This window comes from Oncorhynchus mykiss, chromosome 14 (assembly GCF_013265735.2).
Source record: "Oncorhynchus mykiss isolate Arlee chromosome 14, USDA_OmykA_1.1, whole genome shotgun sequence".
In the NCBI taxonomy this organism is placed as follows: domain Eukaryota; kingdom Metazoa; phylum Chordata; class Actinopteri; order Salmoniformes; family Salmonidae; genus Oncorhynchus; species Oncorhynchus mykiss.
Window position 1 is genome coordinate 37,273,272 of NC_048578.1, and position 16,868 is coordinate 37,290,139.

A 16,868-nucleotide genomic window follows, 5' to 3' on the forward strand; every position below is an offset into this window, starting at 1 on the left:
CCGGGAGGCAATATCCAGCTATTTTTAAGACTTGTTTAGTATTCCATTTAATGTTGGAGAAGAAAATGGCTCTCAAACTGCATTCAGATTCTGACAAGTAGAAGACATTTAATTGGAGTCTCATTTTAACACATTACATTCTCACCATACCGTAATATCACTCTCTCAAACTCAGAAAGTGCTATCACTATTATTGTTCTGCTCACAATCTGCAAGGAACAGGACGACACATCCGCAGATTGTGAACAGAACAAAAGTAGCATATCTGCTATAAAGGCGTTAGACACCGATGACGTGCACTGTCTGAGTTTAAATTTTTTGTAGAAAGAGCAGACAGGGTCATTGAAAGGGGTTGCTGACATCAACCTACCTACACAGAGTACTGTGGTTTAACCTTGCAACAGGACAGCCGATTCTCTTGGCCTTACATGGTGTGATGTACTGTAAGCTCTTCTCAGGTTACAGTAGCGCATCACATTGTGTATATATACACTGTATATGCTGTGTATCATATACATACCGTATAATATATCATATTGTATGTATACTTTATATACTGTTTATCATATCATAATCATACTGTATAATATATCATATGTTATATGTAGTATAACATATCGTATTGTGTATATACTGTATATCATATTGGATACATATTGTATAATATATCATATTGTATATATATTGTATAATATATTATATTGTTTTTATACTATATAATATATCATATTGTATATATACTGTATATCATATTGGATACATACTGTATAATATATCATATTGATATATATATTGTATAATATATTATATTGTTTTTATACTATATAATATATCATATTGTATATATACTGTATATCATGTTATATACTGTACAATATTTCATATTGCATATATACTGTATATCATATTGTATACATATTGTAGAATATATCATATTGTATTTATACTGTATTATATGTCATACTGTATCATATTGTATTTATACTGTATTATATGTCATACTGTATATAGATTATATAATATATCATATTGTACATATACTGTATATCACATTGTATATATAAGATATATTTAGATTGTATATACACTGTATATTTATATATATATATATATATATATATATATATATATATATATATATATATATTGTATAAATCTACTATACATATAATATTGTATATATACTGTATATTTTATTGTGTACACATACTGTATAATATATCATATTGTGTATACATACTGTATAATATATCATATTGCATATATACTGTATAATATATCATATTGTATGCCTAGTATATTCTATATCATATTGCATTTATATCTCTATAATTTAAAATATTGTATATATACTGTATAACATTTCATATTGTATATATACTGTATAATATATCATATGGAAATATACTGTATATTACTTCATCATTGATACATACTGTATATTACATAATATTGTGTATATACTGTATTATATATCATACTGTGTATACATACCCTATAATATATCATATTGCATACATTCTGTGTAATATATCATATTGTATACATACTATATTCTATATCATATTGTATTTATATATAAATATATATATATATATATATATATACTGTATAAAATATTGTGTATGTAGATCATGTTCTATATCATGTTGAATTTTTATATATTTTTTATATTGTATATATACTGTATATTTAGATTGTATATATACTGCATAATATATCATATTGTATACATACTTTATAATATATCATATTGTATATATACTGTGTAATATATCATATTGTATATATACTGTGTAATAAATAATATTGTATATAAACTGTGTAATATATCATATTGTATATATACTGTATAATATATAATATTGTATATATACTATATAATATATAATATTGTATATATACTGTAAAATATATCATATTGTATTTATACTCTACAATATATCATACTGTATATATACTGAACTTTACATCATATTGGATATATATACTGTAAATATATCATATTGTATTTATACTCTACAATATATCATACTGTATATATACTGAACTTTACATCATATTGGATATAAATACTGTAAATATATCATATTGTTTGCACGAAGCTCATGAAATAAGTGAAAACTGTGTAGGAAAGCATGTGTTCAATAATTGAAAATGGAGTTAATCAAGCCATTCTCATCATACCCCACATGGCAAAACACACACACACATGCACTCACACCGACACACACACACACACTCACAAACACACACACACACACACACACACACACACACACAAAGCTTCCTCGCCCTCCCGCTGCCTCCAAAAAATCTGTCATGTTTATGTTCATTTATCCTGATATAGTAACAGTTCCAGTATCTACTCTTTGGGGGGAAATTGTTTCAACTAATTCAGACAACCAAGCTTGGCCATCGGCCCTTTAATATTGCATGAGATGAGTGTTTACGCTGCTTGCTGCTGCAGTGCCAGTGAAGCTAGCTAACTGAGGTTGCGTGTGTGTGTGTGTGTGTGTGTGTGTGTGTGTGTGTGCGCGTGTGGCTCTTTCGCTCTCCATCATCCCCAGTAGTTATTGTTGCTACAGCCAGATTCTCTTTAAGTTGTGATGAAATATAGATGTTGGTAGTCTGGACAGTTCAGTGTCTCTTCTCTCCTGGTGATACCATAAGGAAGACATTAATGGTGTCAGGGAGCATTAGGAGTGCGTACCCCGGTAACATAATTGGATATGAGGGGCTAACAACTGACACCTGCCTCCTGAGGTAGCTAGTTAAGGTTTCAGGGGGGGGGCTAGTCTGTGAAGCCCTACTCCATTCCGTGTGAGGCCTGGTCACTCCCCCTGTTGTGAGTGGTTCCGTCGTTGTTAGGCTCTATATTCCCTGTTGTGAGTGGTTCCGTCGTTGTTAGGCTCTATATTCCCTGTTGTGAGTGCAAAGGCATAGGTTTCCCTTGAACAATGGGGGGACAACAACATTTACTTCCTAGTGACTCTGAGGGAGGGGAAGGCACTGACATTGCAAAGATCCAATCAATCCCAATGTCCTTTGTGAATGTGTGCTACTGTGTATCTGCATCCCCAATATACATCATATTCTCTATTCAGTGCACCACTTTCGAGCAGGGCCCATATTTAGTGCACTAAATAGGTGCTAGGTTGCCATTTGGGACAAAGACTGAATGTGTGTCTATGCAATTACACCCCACCATATCCTGTTGACAGTTTTGTTCATTTGTTCCTCGGGTCGTTTCAAGATGCATTTATAAAAAAAAAATTTAAAAAATTGTTGCTGCAATTGTTGCGTCTTGCATAAACCACAAACAGCAGGACCATCTGTTGCCGACATACCTTGGCAGGTTATTTTAATGCTGTTTTCTTGTATCTGAATAACGCATCACCGTATTAACAAAATGATAATCATCTGACTGTAACGTCTGTTGTTGTAAGTAGTAGGTCTCTATGTGTTATGTGGAATCCTCTGACTGCTAAAGGAGGTTTGTAATCTTTCCACAAAGGAGAAAAGGGAATAGAAAACATCATAACAAAATAACAACACATTATTATACCCTGAGAATATATATATATTTTTTTTAAAGTAAGATTATATTCTCAAGATAAAGATTTACAGTACGACCATAAGGCTACAGTGCAGTTATATTCTCGGATTATGAAAAGGCTAAAACCACGCCTGCTGCTGTAGTAGGGTCACTTAAGCACGGTATGGTCAAGAGAATAACGGAGAGAAAATAAGTAGCATCTATTGTTTGTCCCAAATGGCATCCTATTCCCTATATAGGGCCTATGGGCCCTGGTCAAAAGTAGTGCACTACATAGGGAATAGGGCGCCATTTGGGACAGAGGACCCCTACTATCACAAATAGTGTAGTGTTGGAAATGGCCCTCCACAGTAAGCATGCTTCTGATAATGTGTTTTTCTATCTTGTAGAATCAGGGCCAGACACCAGAGAAGTCCTTCAGCTCAGTCGCATCTACTTGTCCCCATAAGGTAAGCTCTTCCTAGACCTATACAGGATACAGTATATTACTCTATATAAACCTATACAGGATACAGTATATTACTCTATATATACAATGGTATACAGGATACAGTATATTACTCTATATAAACCTATACAGGATACAGTATATTACTCTATATAAACCTATACAGGATACAGTATATTACTCTATATATACAATGGTATACAGGATACAGTATATTACTCTATATAAACCTATACAGGATACAGTATATTACTCTATATTAACCTATACAGGATACAGTATATTACTCTATATTAACCTATACAGGATACAGTATATTACACTATATTAACCTATACAGGATACAGTATATTACACTATATTAACCTATACAGGATACAGTATATTACTCTATATTAACCTATACAGGATACAGTATATGATTCTATATTAACCTATACAGGATACAGTATATTACTCTATATATACAATGGTATACAGGATACAGTATATGATTCTATATTAACCTATACAGGATACAGTATATGATTCTATATTAACCTATACAGGATACAGTATATTACTCTATATATACATAGTATACAGGATACAGTATATTACTCTATTTTAACCTATACAGGATATAGTATATTTTGTATACATATTTCTACATGTATATAGTGAAGCTGGATTTCTGTTGTTCACAGGGATGTTTAACTAATACAATTTTAAAATCATATTTTTCCTGTTAAATTGTGTTAATGACATCCACACTCTTTCTTTTTGTTTCAATTAAGAATTACTCCTCAAACTTAAACAAATGTAAATTAGAATTAGCATATATTATAACATGATATGAGAATGTCAAATGTGTTCAAATCATTTTCCCACTAGGCTATGCAGAGTAAAAAAAAAAAAATCCACCATCCTCCAGACCTATTCAAGTACTCATCACGCAGTTAGTGTAAACTAACTTTACACTTGACTCTGCCACTGCTTCTACTTGTGAACGTGATAATGTGCGATGTAGTGAAATCCTCTCACGTCTTCCAGTTCACTTAGGGGGGGGGGGGAGAAAAAAAAAGTGTCAAAATGCCCATGTCCTTTTCTGGTTGAATGGCTCGGTCAAGAGTAAAAAAAACACACACAACAAACACCCCAGTGAAGAATAAGCCGTGTTAAAAAATAAACTCAGTTGAGAGGGCAGTCTGACAGCTTGTCATCGTGTGGCCAGCTGAAACTACACCTCTTTTCAGCCTAAAAACTACAATCCGGAATTGGATAACGACTACATTTTTGACTCTCCACTTGTTTCGGATTACAGCCGAGGGGACGGGGCTAGGGAAATGTACAACCTCTCATATTCATAGACAACATTCTAGATGTAAGGACTGACAGTCCAACGTATAGGTTTACCAATATTCTGAAGCTCTGCACTCAGCCTTTTAATGTTGTAAACAATGGAGGGTAAACACCTAATATTCTGGGTTATGTTAAAGTTACTGACAGGTGCGATACACTCACAAGGCACTTATAATTCATTTTCTTCAAGAATCAATGGCAAAGCAAATATAAAAATCTCAAATTGAAATGACCATTGAACAGCCAGGTTTCCAAAATCCCAGTCTGCACCTTTAATGTTCGGGACAGCTTTCTAAAGTGACTCTTGTGCCATTGAAAGCTGCCGACTGGATGTTATATATCGTTGCGTGTCTGACTGCGTTTGACAGTAAATAATACAACGCGATACTGTCCCCTGTCATTTGGGAAATAATGAGCGAGGCAATCAGCTTTGTCCTGAGTCAGTCGACACAAAAACGACACTGGAATCCCCGCCACGTCCTTCACATGGTCCTGAACTGGTACCGCTCATATTGAGATCACCTCTAATAAGACGAGCTCGGCGATATTGATGTCGTTGGGTCGCATCCCAAATGACACCCTATTCCCTCTGTAGTGCACTACTTTTGACGACATAGGGACAAGGGGGTCATTTGAGACAGACAATACGTGTAAGTCTGTGGCCACTATATAGGGAATTGGGAGCCGTTGGCCTTGATCAAATGTAGTGCACCATATAGGGAACAGGGTGGCATTTCAGATGGAAACAAAGTCATATTGGCATATCACCAGGAATAATCTGCATGCATATACTGTCCTTGAGATTTTAGGAAGCGTTTGCAATGTCCCATGTCGCCTCTCTCATCAGCCGTCTCTCCTTAAAACCGCTGACGCAATAGAATGAAGCAACGAATGCCACTTTGGCTGCTATACCCGTGGGACACATGTTCACGTCTGGTCCACCCACATTATTCTCCATGATCCGGATTCACAGAGCAATACACACAGAGCAGAGAGAGAACACAAGGCCAGCACGGTAATATACTGGCACTCAGCTACGTTACACATAGGGCAGAGAGAACACAGAGCAGAGAGAACACAGCGCAGAGAGAACACAGAGCAGAGAGAACACAGAGCAGAGAGAACACAGAGCAGAGAGAACACAAGGCCAGCAGGGTATTATACTGTCACTCAGCTACGTTACACACAGAGCAGAGAGAACACAGAGCAGAGAGAACACAGAGCAGAGAGAACACAGAGCCAGCACGGTAATATACTGTCACTCAGCTACGTTACACACAGAGCAGAGAGAGAACACAGAGCCAGCAGGATAATATACTGTCACTCAGCTACGTTACACACAGAGCAGAGAGAGAACACAGAGCCAGCAGGATAATATACTGTCACTCAGCTACATTACACACAGAGCAGAGAGAACACAAGGCCAGCAGGATAATATACTGTCACTCAGCTATGTTACACACAGAGCAGAGAGAGAACACAAGGCCAGCAGGGTATTATACTGTCACTCAGCTATGTTACACACAGAGCAGAGAGAACACAGAGCCAGCACGGTATTATACTGTCACTCAGCTACGTTACACACAGAGCAGAGAGAACACAGAGCAGAGAGAACACAGAGCAGAGAGAACACAGAGCAGAGAGAACACAGAGCCAGCATGGTAATATAATGTCTCTCAGCTACGTTACACACAGAGCAGAGAGAGAACACAGAGCCAGCAGGATAATATACTGTCACTCAGCTACATTACACACAGAGCAGAGAGAACACAGAGCCAGCACGGTAATATACTGTCACTCAGCTACGTTACACACAGAGCAGAGAGAGAACACAGAGCCAGCAGGATAATATACTGTCACTCAGCTACATTACACACAGAGCAGAGAGAGAACAAAAGGCCAGCATGGTATTATACTGTCACTCAGCTACGTTACACACAGAGCAGAGAGAGAACACAGAGCCAGCAGGATAATATACTGTCACTCAGCTACGTTACACACAGAGCAGAGAGAACACAGAGCCAGCAGGATATTATACTGTCACTCAGCTACATTACACACAGAGCATACAGACTATCCTGTGGGGTCTGAACATTGTTCATCCTTTGTATTCCATTGACACACCCACGTGTCAACCCAAGTAACATAATAACAAAATCCTCATGAAAATATGTCAATTTAATCTAGAGATATCAGGTGTTTTCCATTGACTGAGTCTAAATCCATCGTAAACGCCTGTGCCGGCATTCTTCATCTGCTGTGGAAGGAGGCCGAGCTACAGCGCTGCTTGTCAGACCATGAGGCGTCCCCAAAAAAATTGGTATTCTCTAAAATATATCTGTAACACCGTCCAAGTCACGGGACTTGTTTCAAGTTGGCAACGCTGATGTGCAAACTTCTGTCTGTATCATACGAACGGTTTGGCATACATATAATTAACGCCACTCTGGAAAGGGGAGTCTCTCGTGAATACGATGGTGTTCTCCGTTTTGCTCTACGACCCCCACAAGTGTCACCGGACTTAGGTAACCCATTCAAACGAATGGAAGCATGGAGGTAGTATTGTGCCCCTCAAAATTAGGTGTTAAATTTGAGTAAAACACGTTTACTACATTCCTGAGCATTCTTATATCTCTTAGATATAGGACAGACACTTCAAAACCTTATTCCTTATGATTAATTGTTTTAGTGTATCAATACACCTAGTCACGACAAAGATACAGGTGTCTTTGCTAACTTAGTTACCAGAGAGGAAGGAAACCACTCAGGGATTTCACCATGAGGCCAATGGTGACTTTAAAGCAGTTACAGAGTTCATGAATGTGTTATTAATTTATGAATGTCTTATTCGATGTGATTATATGGGCTATAGCAAAGGCAAAATTCATTATTTATTCTAATAGGTTTTTATATGTATATTTTTTTTAGACCTAAAGGAGTCCTAAAATTATAAATCTAATAGCTACATGACCCTCCCCCCTTCTGACTATCCTCTAAGGTCTGAACATTGTTAAACTACTGACTATCCTCTAAGGTCTGATTACTGACTATCCTCTGGAGTCTGATCCTTATTAAACTACAATAATATCTCAAATTAAACGCATGGTCCCTCCACCAACCCACCCTCTCTTATCCAAACCCATTTAATCTTCTCTATTTGGTGTCTTGCTAAAAAATCTAAAGACTCACAGAGAGAATCAGTGAATAATTGATCAGCGAAACCCCTCCTCAGAGCTTGACAAGGGCGAGGGCTGAAGCTATAATATTTCTTGAAGCAAGCATATTGTAAGACATTGCAAACAGCTGAAGAGGATTCTGAATAACACTATTTTAACAAAAAACAATATTTCGGTCACAAAATATTCAATAATGAAATGAGTCCATATTTTGTACCAAATCTTCAATAACGAAATGACTCCGTGTTCTGTGTATAGTGTAATGGCGGAGGCAGATGGCAGATGGTTGGTGTGATGGAAGGGGACTGGTTCATCCACCTCTCCCTGTATGGGGTTGCATGCCCAACCCTGTCACTGCCAGGTTCATGAAATTACTGTGGCAAACAAAATCATTACACATCCCTCCTTGTGGGACCACAACATTGTCACAAATAGCAACCTATTACCCTTTATAGTGCACTTCTTTTGACAAGTTTCCATAGGGCTCTGGTCAAAAGTAGTTCACTATAAAGGGAAAAGGGTCCCATTTGGGACACATTGCATGATGTCATGCAGGGTTTTTCTTTCTTTGAATAGCAAACATGCCGTTTGGTCCTGGTATCCATGCTGCTAACACCTTATTTATCTCGCATGCTTGGTCAGTCCACTATGCAATATACGAGAGCATTATAGCTGTTTAGCATAGAGTGGAGTAGTATCCTAGTATGAATTATTCATCAAATTAAATTACATTTTATAAAGTTTTTATAAAAGTTTATAACTTTACATCAAACTTTACAGATTTTTTTTTTTACATCAGCAGTCACAAAGTGCTTTACAGATACCCGGCCTAAACCTAAACCTAAACCTAAACCTAAACCTAAACCTAAACCCCAAAGAACAAAACACGTAGAAGCAGACATGTTTCTTCTAGATTGGGATATAGATAATATAATCTCTGGATAACACGTCTATGTATAAACTGTTGTCAGGGTCTTAAAGCCAAGAAAACCTGCTGGTGAATGAGGATATCTTAAATAATATAGTATAGTATAATATATTATAGTATAATATAGTATAGTATAATATAGTATAGTATAATATATTATGGTATAATATAGTATGGTATAATATAGTATAGTATAATATAATATAGTATGGTATAATATAGTGTAGTATAATATAGTAGAGTATAATATAGTATAATATATTGAAGTATAATATATTATACTATAATATAGTATAATATAGTATAGTATAGTATAGTATAATATAGTATAATATAGTATAGTATAATATAGTATAATATAGTATAATATAGTATAGTATAATATAGTATAATATAGTATAATATAGTATAGTATAATATAGTATAATATAGTATAATATAGTATAATATAGTATAGTATAATATAGTATAGTATAATATAGTATAATATAGTATAGTATAATATAGTATAATATAGTATAGTATAATATAGTATAATATAGTATAGTATAATATAGTATAGTATAATATAGTATAATATAGTATTATATAGTATAGTATAATATAGTATGGTATAATATAGTATAATAAAATGCAATGCTTCCAGCAGACTAACAACAGGGCTCTTCATGCAGCAATTCTCTTTTTTACCGTGCTAAACTCAAGGGTTAAGGTTGGAGTTCAACTCAAAGCAGCGAGTCATAGGCGGACTGGGAGATACACACACGCACGCACACACGCACGCACACACACACACACACACACACTCTCTCTCTCCAGGTGAAGTTGATCCTGTAAGACAATCAGGCACAATCACAGTGTTCCATTGTGGACGTCGTTAGACAAAAATATGTGCTACGACTTAAACATTTTTTTGTTTTGAGACAATCTGAAAAAGTTATTTTTTTTATTTAACTAGGCAAGTCAGTTAATTAAGAACAAATTATTATTTTCAATGACGGCCTAGGAACAGTGGGTTAACTGCCTTGTTCAGGGGGCAGAACGACAGATTTGTACCTTGTCAGCTCGAGGATTCAAACATGCAACCTTTCATTTACTAGTCCAATGCTCTAACCACTAGGCTACCTGCCGCCCCATTTGTGACCTCTGGGTCTGGCCCGGTATAGCAGCTGTCACCAGTGTACACCAGCATGTCCATATCAAAAGGCTGCCCGCTAGCCATACCCGGATAGAGAGATATATACATAGAAATAATGTGGCGACCAACTGGGCGATTTCTTCTTCCTGCGGTTCTGTTCTGGCTTATCTGCAGAACCTCCATGTGACAAGGATCAATATATGTTGTGACAAGTCACAGACAATAACACTGGTATAGCAGGTGTCCAGTGCCTTTACATTACTTACATTGCTCCACATGTTGTTGTGTGACAGACTGTTTTTAACATAATTATTAAATTGAGATGTTTTGTCACTGGCCCACATACAATACCACATAATGTTGATGTTAAACAAAGTTTTTCAAATGTTTTCCAAATCGATGGCAAGCCTAAATAAATTCAGGAGTAAAAAAAAAAAAACGAATTTAACAAGTCCCATAATAAGTTGTATTGACTCTCCCTGATGCAATAGTAGTGTTTAATGTATTTTTTTCAATGACTACCTCATCTCTCTACCCCACACATACAATTATCTGTAAGGTCACTCAGTCAAAGCAGTGAATTTCAAACACAGATTCAACCACAAAGACCAGGGAGGTTTTCCAATGCCTCACAAAGAAGGGCACCCATTGGTAGATGGGTAAAAAAGAAAAACAGACATTGAATATCCCTTTGAGCTTGGTGAAGTTAATAATTACTCTTTCAAGGATTTCACCATGAGGCAAATTGTGACATTATAAACAGTTACAGAGTTTATTGGCTGTGATCAGAGAAAACTGAGGATGGATCAACAACATAGTAGTTGCACCACAATACGAACCTAAATGACAAAGTGAAAAAAACGATGCCTGTACAGAATTAAAATATTCCCCAAAAATATGCATCTTGTTTGCAACAGGGCACTGTAATACTGCAACAAAAAATAATTCCAAAACAATTAACTTTTTTGTGTTATGTTTGGGCCAAAACCCAACACATTACTGAGTACCACTCTCCAAATTTTCCAGCATAGTGGTGGCTGCATCATGTTATGGGTTTGCTTGTAATTGTTAAGGACTGGGGAGTTTTTCAGGATTAAAAATGGAGCTAAGCGCAGACAAAACCCTAGAGGAACACCTGGTTTAGTCTGCTTTCCACTAGACACTGTGTCACGCCCTGACCATAGATAGCCATTGTTTCTCTATGGTGAAGTAGGTCAGGGCGTGACTGGGGGTGATCTAGTTTATTTAGTTTTATGTGGTGTTCTAGTTTATATTCTATGTTGGTGATTCCCAATGATTCCCAATTCGAGGCAGCTGGTAATCGTTGTCTCTAATTGGGGATCATATTTAAGTAGCTGTTTTTCCCCACCTGTGTTTATGGGATATTGTTTTGAGTCAGTGCACGTAGCATCTCGGTAGTCACGGTTCATTGTTAGTTTATTGTTTCTTTGTTTTTTGTCTTTGCTAAGTTTCACTTTATTATTAAAATTATGTGGAACTCAACTCATCTGTTGAGCCAAGGTCCGACATTTATTCCAGCAAACGTGACACACTGGGAGATGAATTCACCTTTCAGAATGACAATAACCTCAAAAACAAGTACAAATCTACACCGGGGTTGATGACCAAGAAGACAGTGAATGTTCCTGAGAGGCGTATTTATAGTTTTCACTTAAAATCTACTTGAAATTCTATGGCAAGACTTGAACATTGTTGTCTGATCAACAAACCATTTTACAAGAGCTTGAATAATTTTGTTGAAAAGCTCTTAGATACATAACCCAGAAAGACTTACAGCTTTAATCACTGCTAAAGGTGCTTCTACACACTATGGAGTCAGGGGTCTGATTACTTAAGCAAATTAAGATATTTCTGTATTTCATTTTCAATGAATTTGAAAACAATTCTAAAATAAATGTTTTAACTTTGCCATTATGGGGTATTTAATCAATTTTGAATGTAACTCGGCAAAATGTGTAGTAAGTCAATTGGTTATTATTGGTTACTTTCTTGGTTACTTTCTGAACGCACTGTACATGTGATAGCAACATGCAGACATTATGAGTCTGTGATGAATTGCAGGGGACTGTAAGACATAATGACATTAAGTGTACGTCTTACATGCTTTTTTCTTCCTGTCTATAATTTCCCGGTAACTGCTTTGGCAACCTAAATGCAATTATAGACATATAATGTATATCAGATATTTGTTACCCCACCCGAGTGAAACAGTTGTACACACTACACACTGCTACAGATAAGGGGCAGGAACAAATGACTGTAAGGAAAAAAAGCTATCTTTTTCCTTACAGTCATTCCTTACCCCTCTCCTCAGGTGTCCACCCCCCCACCCCCCCACCCCTCTCCTCGGGTGTCCACCCCCCCCCCCCCCCACACCTCTCCTCAGGTGTTCACCCCCACCCCACCTAAGGTGTTCACCCCCCCCCCACCTCTCCTCAGGTGTTCACCCCCCCAAAAAATATATATATATGGAGAGTGAAAAACAACATTGTTTATTATTTTTGAAATTGATCACATTATGTCGTAGTGCATAGTCTGAATTTTGTTATCCACGTAATGTAAAAATGGGGTTGGAATTGCATTAATTCACGTGGTTAGTATTCTGTTCGTCGTCTTCAAGCTCTGCTCTCATAAAGTCCCTACTATAACGGTTTATGAGGTTGAGCCAATCCTCTGGAGGCCTTGCTAGGCTGCCGGCTATCCTCCATTTTTAACTAAAGATGTCACCTCCCCAGTGCCATGAATCACACAACAAAGGTTAATGATGATATCAATTGATAGGTGATGTATGATTCTAGCAAATAGTCTGAATATATACACTGAGTGTACAAAACATTAAGAACACCTGCTCCTTCCATGACATAGACTGATTAGGGGAATCCAGGTGATCACTATAATCCATTATTGATGTCACTTGTTAAATCCACTTCAATCAGTGTAGATGTAGGGGAGGAGAGGTTAAAAAAGGATTTTTAAGCCTTGAGACATGGATTGTGAATGTGTGCCATTCAGAAGGTGAATGGGCAACACTAAAGACCTTCAATCACCTTTTTTATTTAATTAGGCAAGTCAGTTAAGAACAAATTCTTATTTTCAATGGCGGCCTTGGAACAGTGGGTTAACTGCCTTGTTCAGGGACAGAACAGCAGATTTTTACCTTGTCAGCTCAGGGAATTGATCTTGCAACCTTTCGGGTACTAGTCCAACACTCTAACAACTAGGCTACCCCACCTTTGAACAGGGTATGGTAGGAGGTGCCAGGCTACTACCAGTTTGAGTGGGTCAAGAACTGCAACACTGCTGGGTTTTTCATGCTCAACAGTTTCCTGTGTGTGTCAAGAATTTATTATTTATTCATTATTTATCCGTTATTTTACCAGGTAAGTTGAATGAGAACACATTCTCATTTGCAGCAACGGCCTGGGGAATAGTTAGAGGGGAGAGGAGGGGGATGAATGAGCCAATTGTAAACTGGGGATTATTAGGTGACCGTGATGGTTTGAGGGCCAGATTGAGAATTTAACCGGGACACTGAGGTTAACACCCCTACTCTTACGATAAGTGCCATGGGATCTTTAATGACCTCAGAGAGTCAGGACACCCGTTTAACGTCCCATCCGAAATACGGCAACCCTACAAAGGGCAGTGTCCCCAATCATTGCCCTGGGGCATTTGGGATATTTTTTTTAGACCAGAGGAAAAAGTGCCTCCTACTGGCCCTCCAACACCATTTCCAGCAGCATCTGGTCTCCCATCCAGGAACTGACCAGGACCAATCCTGCTTAGCTTCAGAAGCAAGCCAGCAGTGGTATAAAGGGTGGTATGCTGCTGGCATAAAGAATAGTCCACCACCCAAAGGACATCCAACCAACATGGGCCAGCATCCCTTTGGAATGCATTTAACACCTTGTAGAGTCTTTGCCCCCAATGAATTGAGGTTGTTCTGAGGGCAAAAGGGGTTGCAACTCTATATTAGGAAAGTCCTAATGTTTTGTACACTAGTGGATCTCCTCTCCTCTCCTCTCTCATGTCCTCTCCTCTCCTCTCTCATCTCCTCCCCCCATCTTCTCCTCTCCTCTTCCATACCATTCTATATTCCTCTTTCCTCCCTCTCTTCCGTTAAACCAATCAGGGACTCAAGTGCCTTCCATCCAATCAATTACATCCCAAATCAGTGCAGACCCCTTTGATACAGAATCATTTGTCAAGTCACCGCTGATGGCTGAGTGCAGGTCCCACATAGTCAGAGGCTGTGTCCACCTGGAAATCATTCTGCTCCAGTGTACTCTCCTGCCGTGCTCCGTCCTATTAATGGGATGTCATTGTGTGCAGGATTTTAGTTTAGCCTTGTCCCATGGACGATGCCTGCATTAGCCTCTTACCCTCTTGAACAAACATATTTCAGAAAGCACCATCGCCTTCCAAAAGCACATCCGTTTAATCTAAACTGTACCGATGTTCCCACAATCTGTCACTGGCCTCTTGGCCAGTACTCCTTCATAAAAATAAGGGAGATTTCTTGGATAAATAAATATTACATTAATAAAGTAGTCAGACGTACCTTTAATGGTTTATTTATGCTTCAAAACCATGATGTAATTATTCACCTTTAGTTTCCAATTGTTATGTAATCCCTGTTGTTAATGACCTGAAGAGAGCCATAGTAAATCCTCATCTGTTAGCATTAGCATGTAGTGTAAGAGATTGACACTGAGTTGCCTAACAAACACCATTAAGGCCTGATGGACAGGGATCCAGTCCCCATGTGATGTAACAGACACCATTAAGGCCTGATGGACAGGGATCCAGTCCTCAGGTGATGTAACAGACACCATTAAGGCCTGATTGACAGGGATCCAGTCCTCAGGTGATGTAACAGACACCATTAAGGCCTGATGGACAGGGATCCAGTCCTCAGGTGATTTAACAAACTCCATTAAGGCCTGTTGGACAGGGATCCAGTCCTCAGGTGATGTAACAGACACCATTAAGGCCTGGTGGACAGGGATCCAGTCCTCAGGTGATGTAACAGACACCATTAAGGCCTGATGGACAGGGATCCAGTCCTCAGGTGATGTAACAGACACCATTAAGGCCTGATGGACAGGGATCTAGTCTTCAGGTGATGTAACAGACACCATTAAGGCCTGATGGACAGGGATCCAGTCCTCAGGTGATGTAACAGACACCATTAAGGCCTGATGGACAGGGATCCAGTCCTCAGGTGATGTAACAGACACCATTAAGGCCTGATGGACAGGGATCCAGTCCTCAGGTGATGTAACAGACACCATTAAGGCCTGATGGACAGGGATCCAGTCCTCAGGTGATGTATCAAACACCAATAAGGCCTGATGGACAGGGATCTAGTCTTCAGGTGATGTAACAGACACCATTAAGGCCTGATGGACAGGGATCCAGTCCTCAGGTGATGTAACAGACACCATTAAGGCCTGATGGACAGGGATCCAGTCCTCAGGTGATGTAACAGACACCATTAAGGCCTGATGGACAGGGATCCAGTCCTCATGTGATGTAACAGACACCATTAAGGCCTGATGGACAGGGATCCAGTCCTCAGGTGATGTAACAGACACCATTAAGGCCTGATGGACAGGGATCTAGTCCTCAGGTGATGTAACAGACACCATTAAGGCCTGATGGACAGGGATCCAGTCCTCAGGTGATGTAACAGACACCATTAAGGCCTGATGGACAGGGATCCAGTCCTCAGGTGATGTAACAGACACCATTAAGGCCTGATGAACAGGGATCCAGTCCTCAGGTGATGTAACAGACACCATTTAAGGCCTGATGGACAGGGATCCAGTCCTCAGGTGATGTAACAGACACCATTAAGGCCTGATGGACAGGGATCCAGTCCTCAGGTGATGTAACAGACACCATTAAGGCCTGATGGACAGGGATCCAGTCCTCAGGTGATTTAACAAACTCCATTAAGGCCTGATGGACAGGGATCCAGTCCTCAGGTGATGTAACAGACACCATTAAGGCCTGATGGACAGGGATCCAGTCCTCAGGTGATGTAACAGACACCATTTAAGGCCTGATGGACAGGGATCCAGTCCTCAGGTAATGTAACAGACACCATTAAGGCCTGATGGACAGGGATCCAGTCCTCAGGTGATGTAACAGACACCATTAAGGCCTGATGGACAGGGATCCAGTCCTCAGGTGATGTAACAGACACCATTAAGGCCTGATGGACAGGGATCCAGTCCTCAGGTGATGTAACA

The 16,868-nt window shown here is 38.5% G+C and overlaps 1 protein-coding gene across 1 annotated transcript in view; it reads left to right on the forward strand.

The window, feature by feature from the left end:
* Nucleotides 1–16,868, forward strand: part of LOC110489225 (protocadherin-11 X-linked) — a 280,236-nt gene that overhangs the window by 114,510 nt on the left and 148,858 nt on the right. The window contains exon 4 of the mRNA XM_036943475.1: nt 3,949–4,008. Coding sequence (XP_036799370.1) covers nt 3,949–4,008 — 60 coding nt within the window. The remainder of the gene's footprint in view (nt 1–3,948; nt 4,009–16,868) is intronic.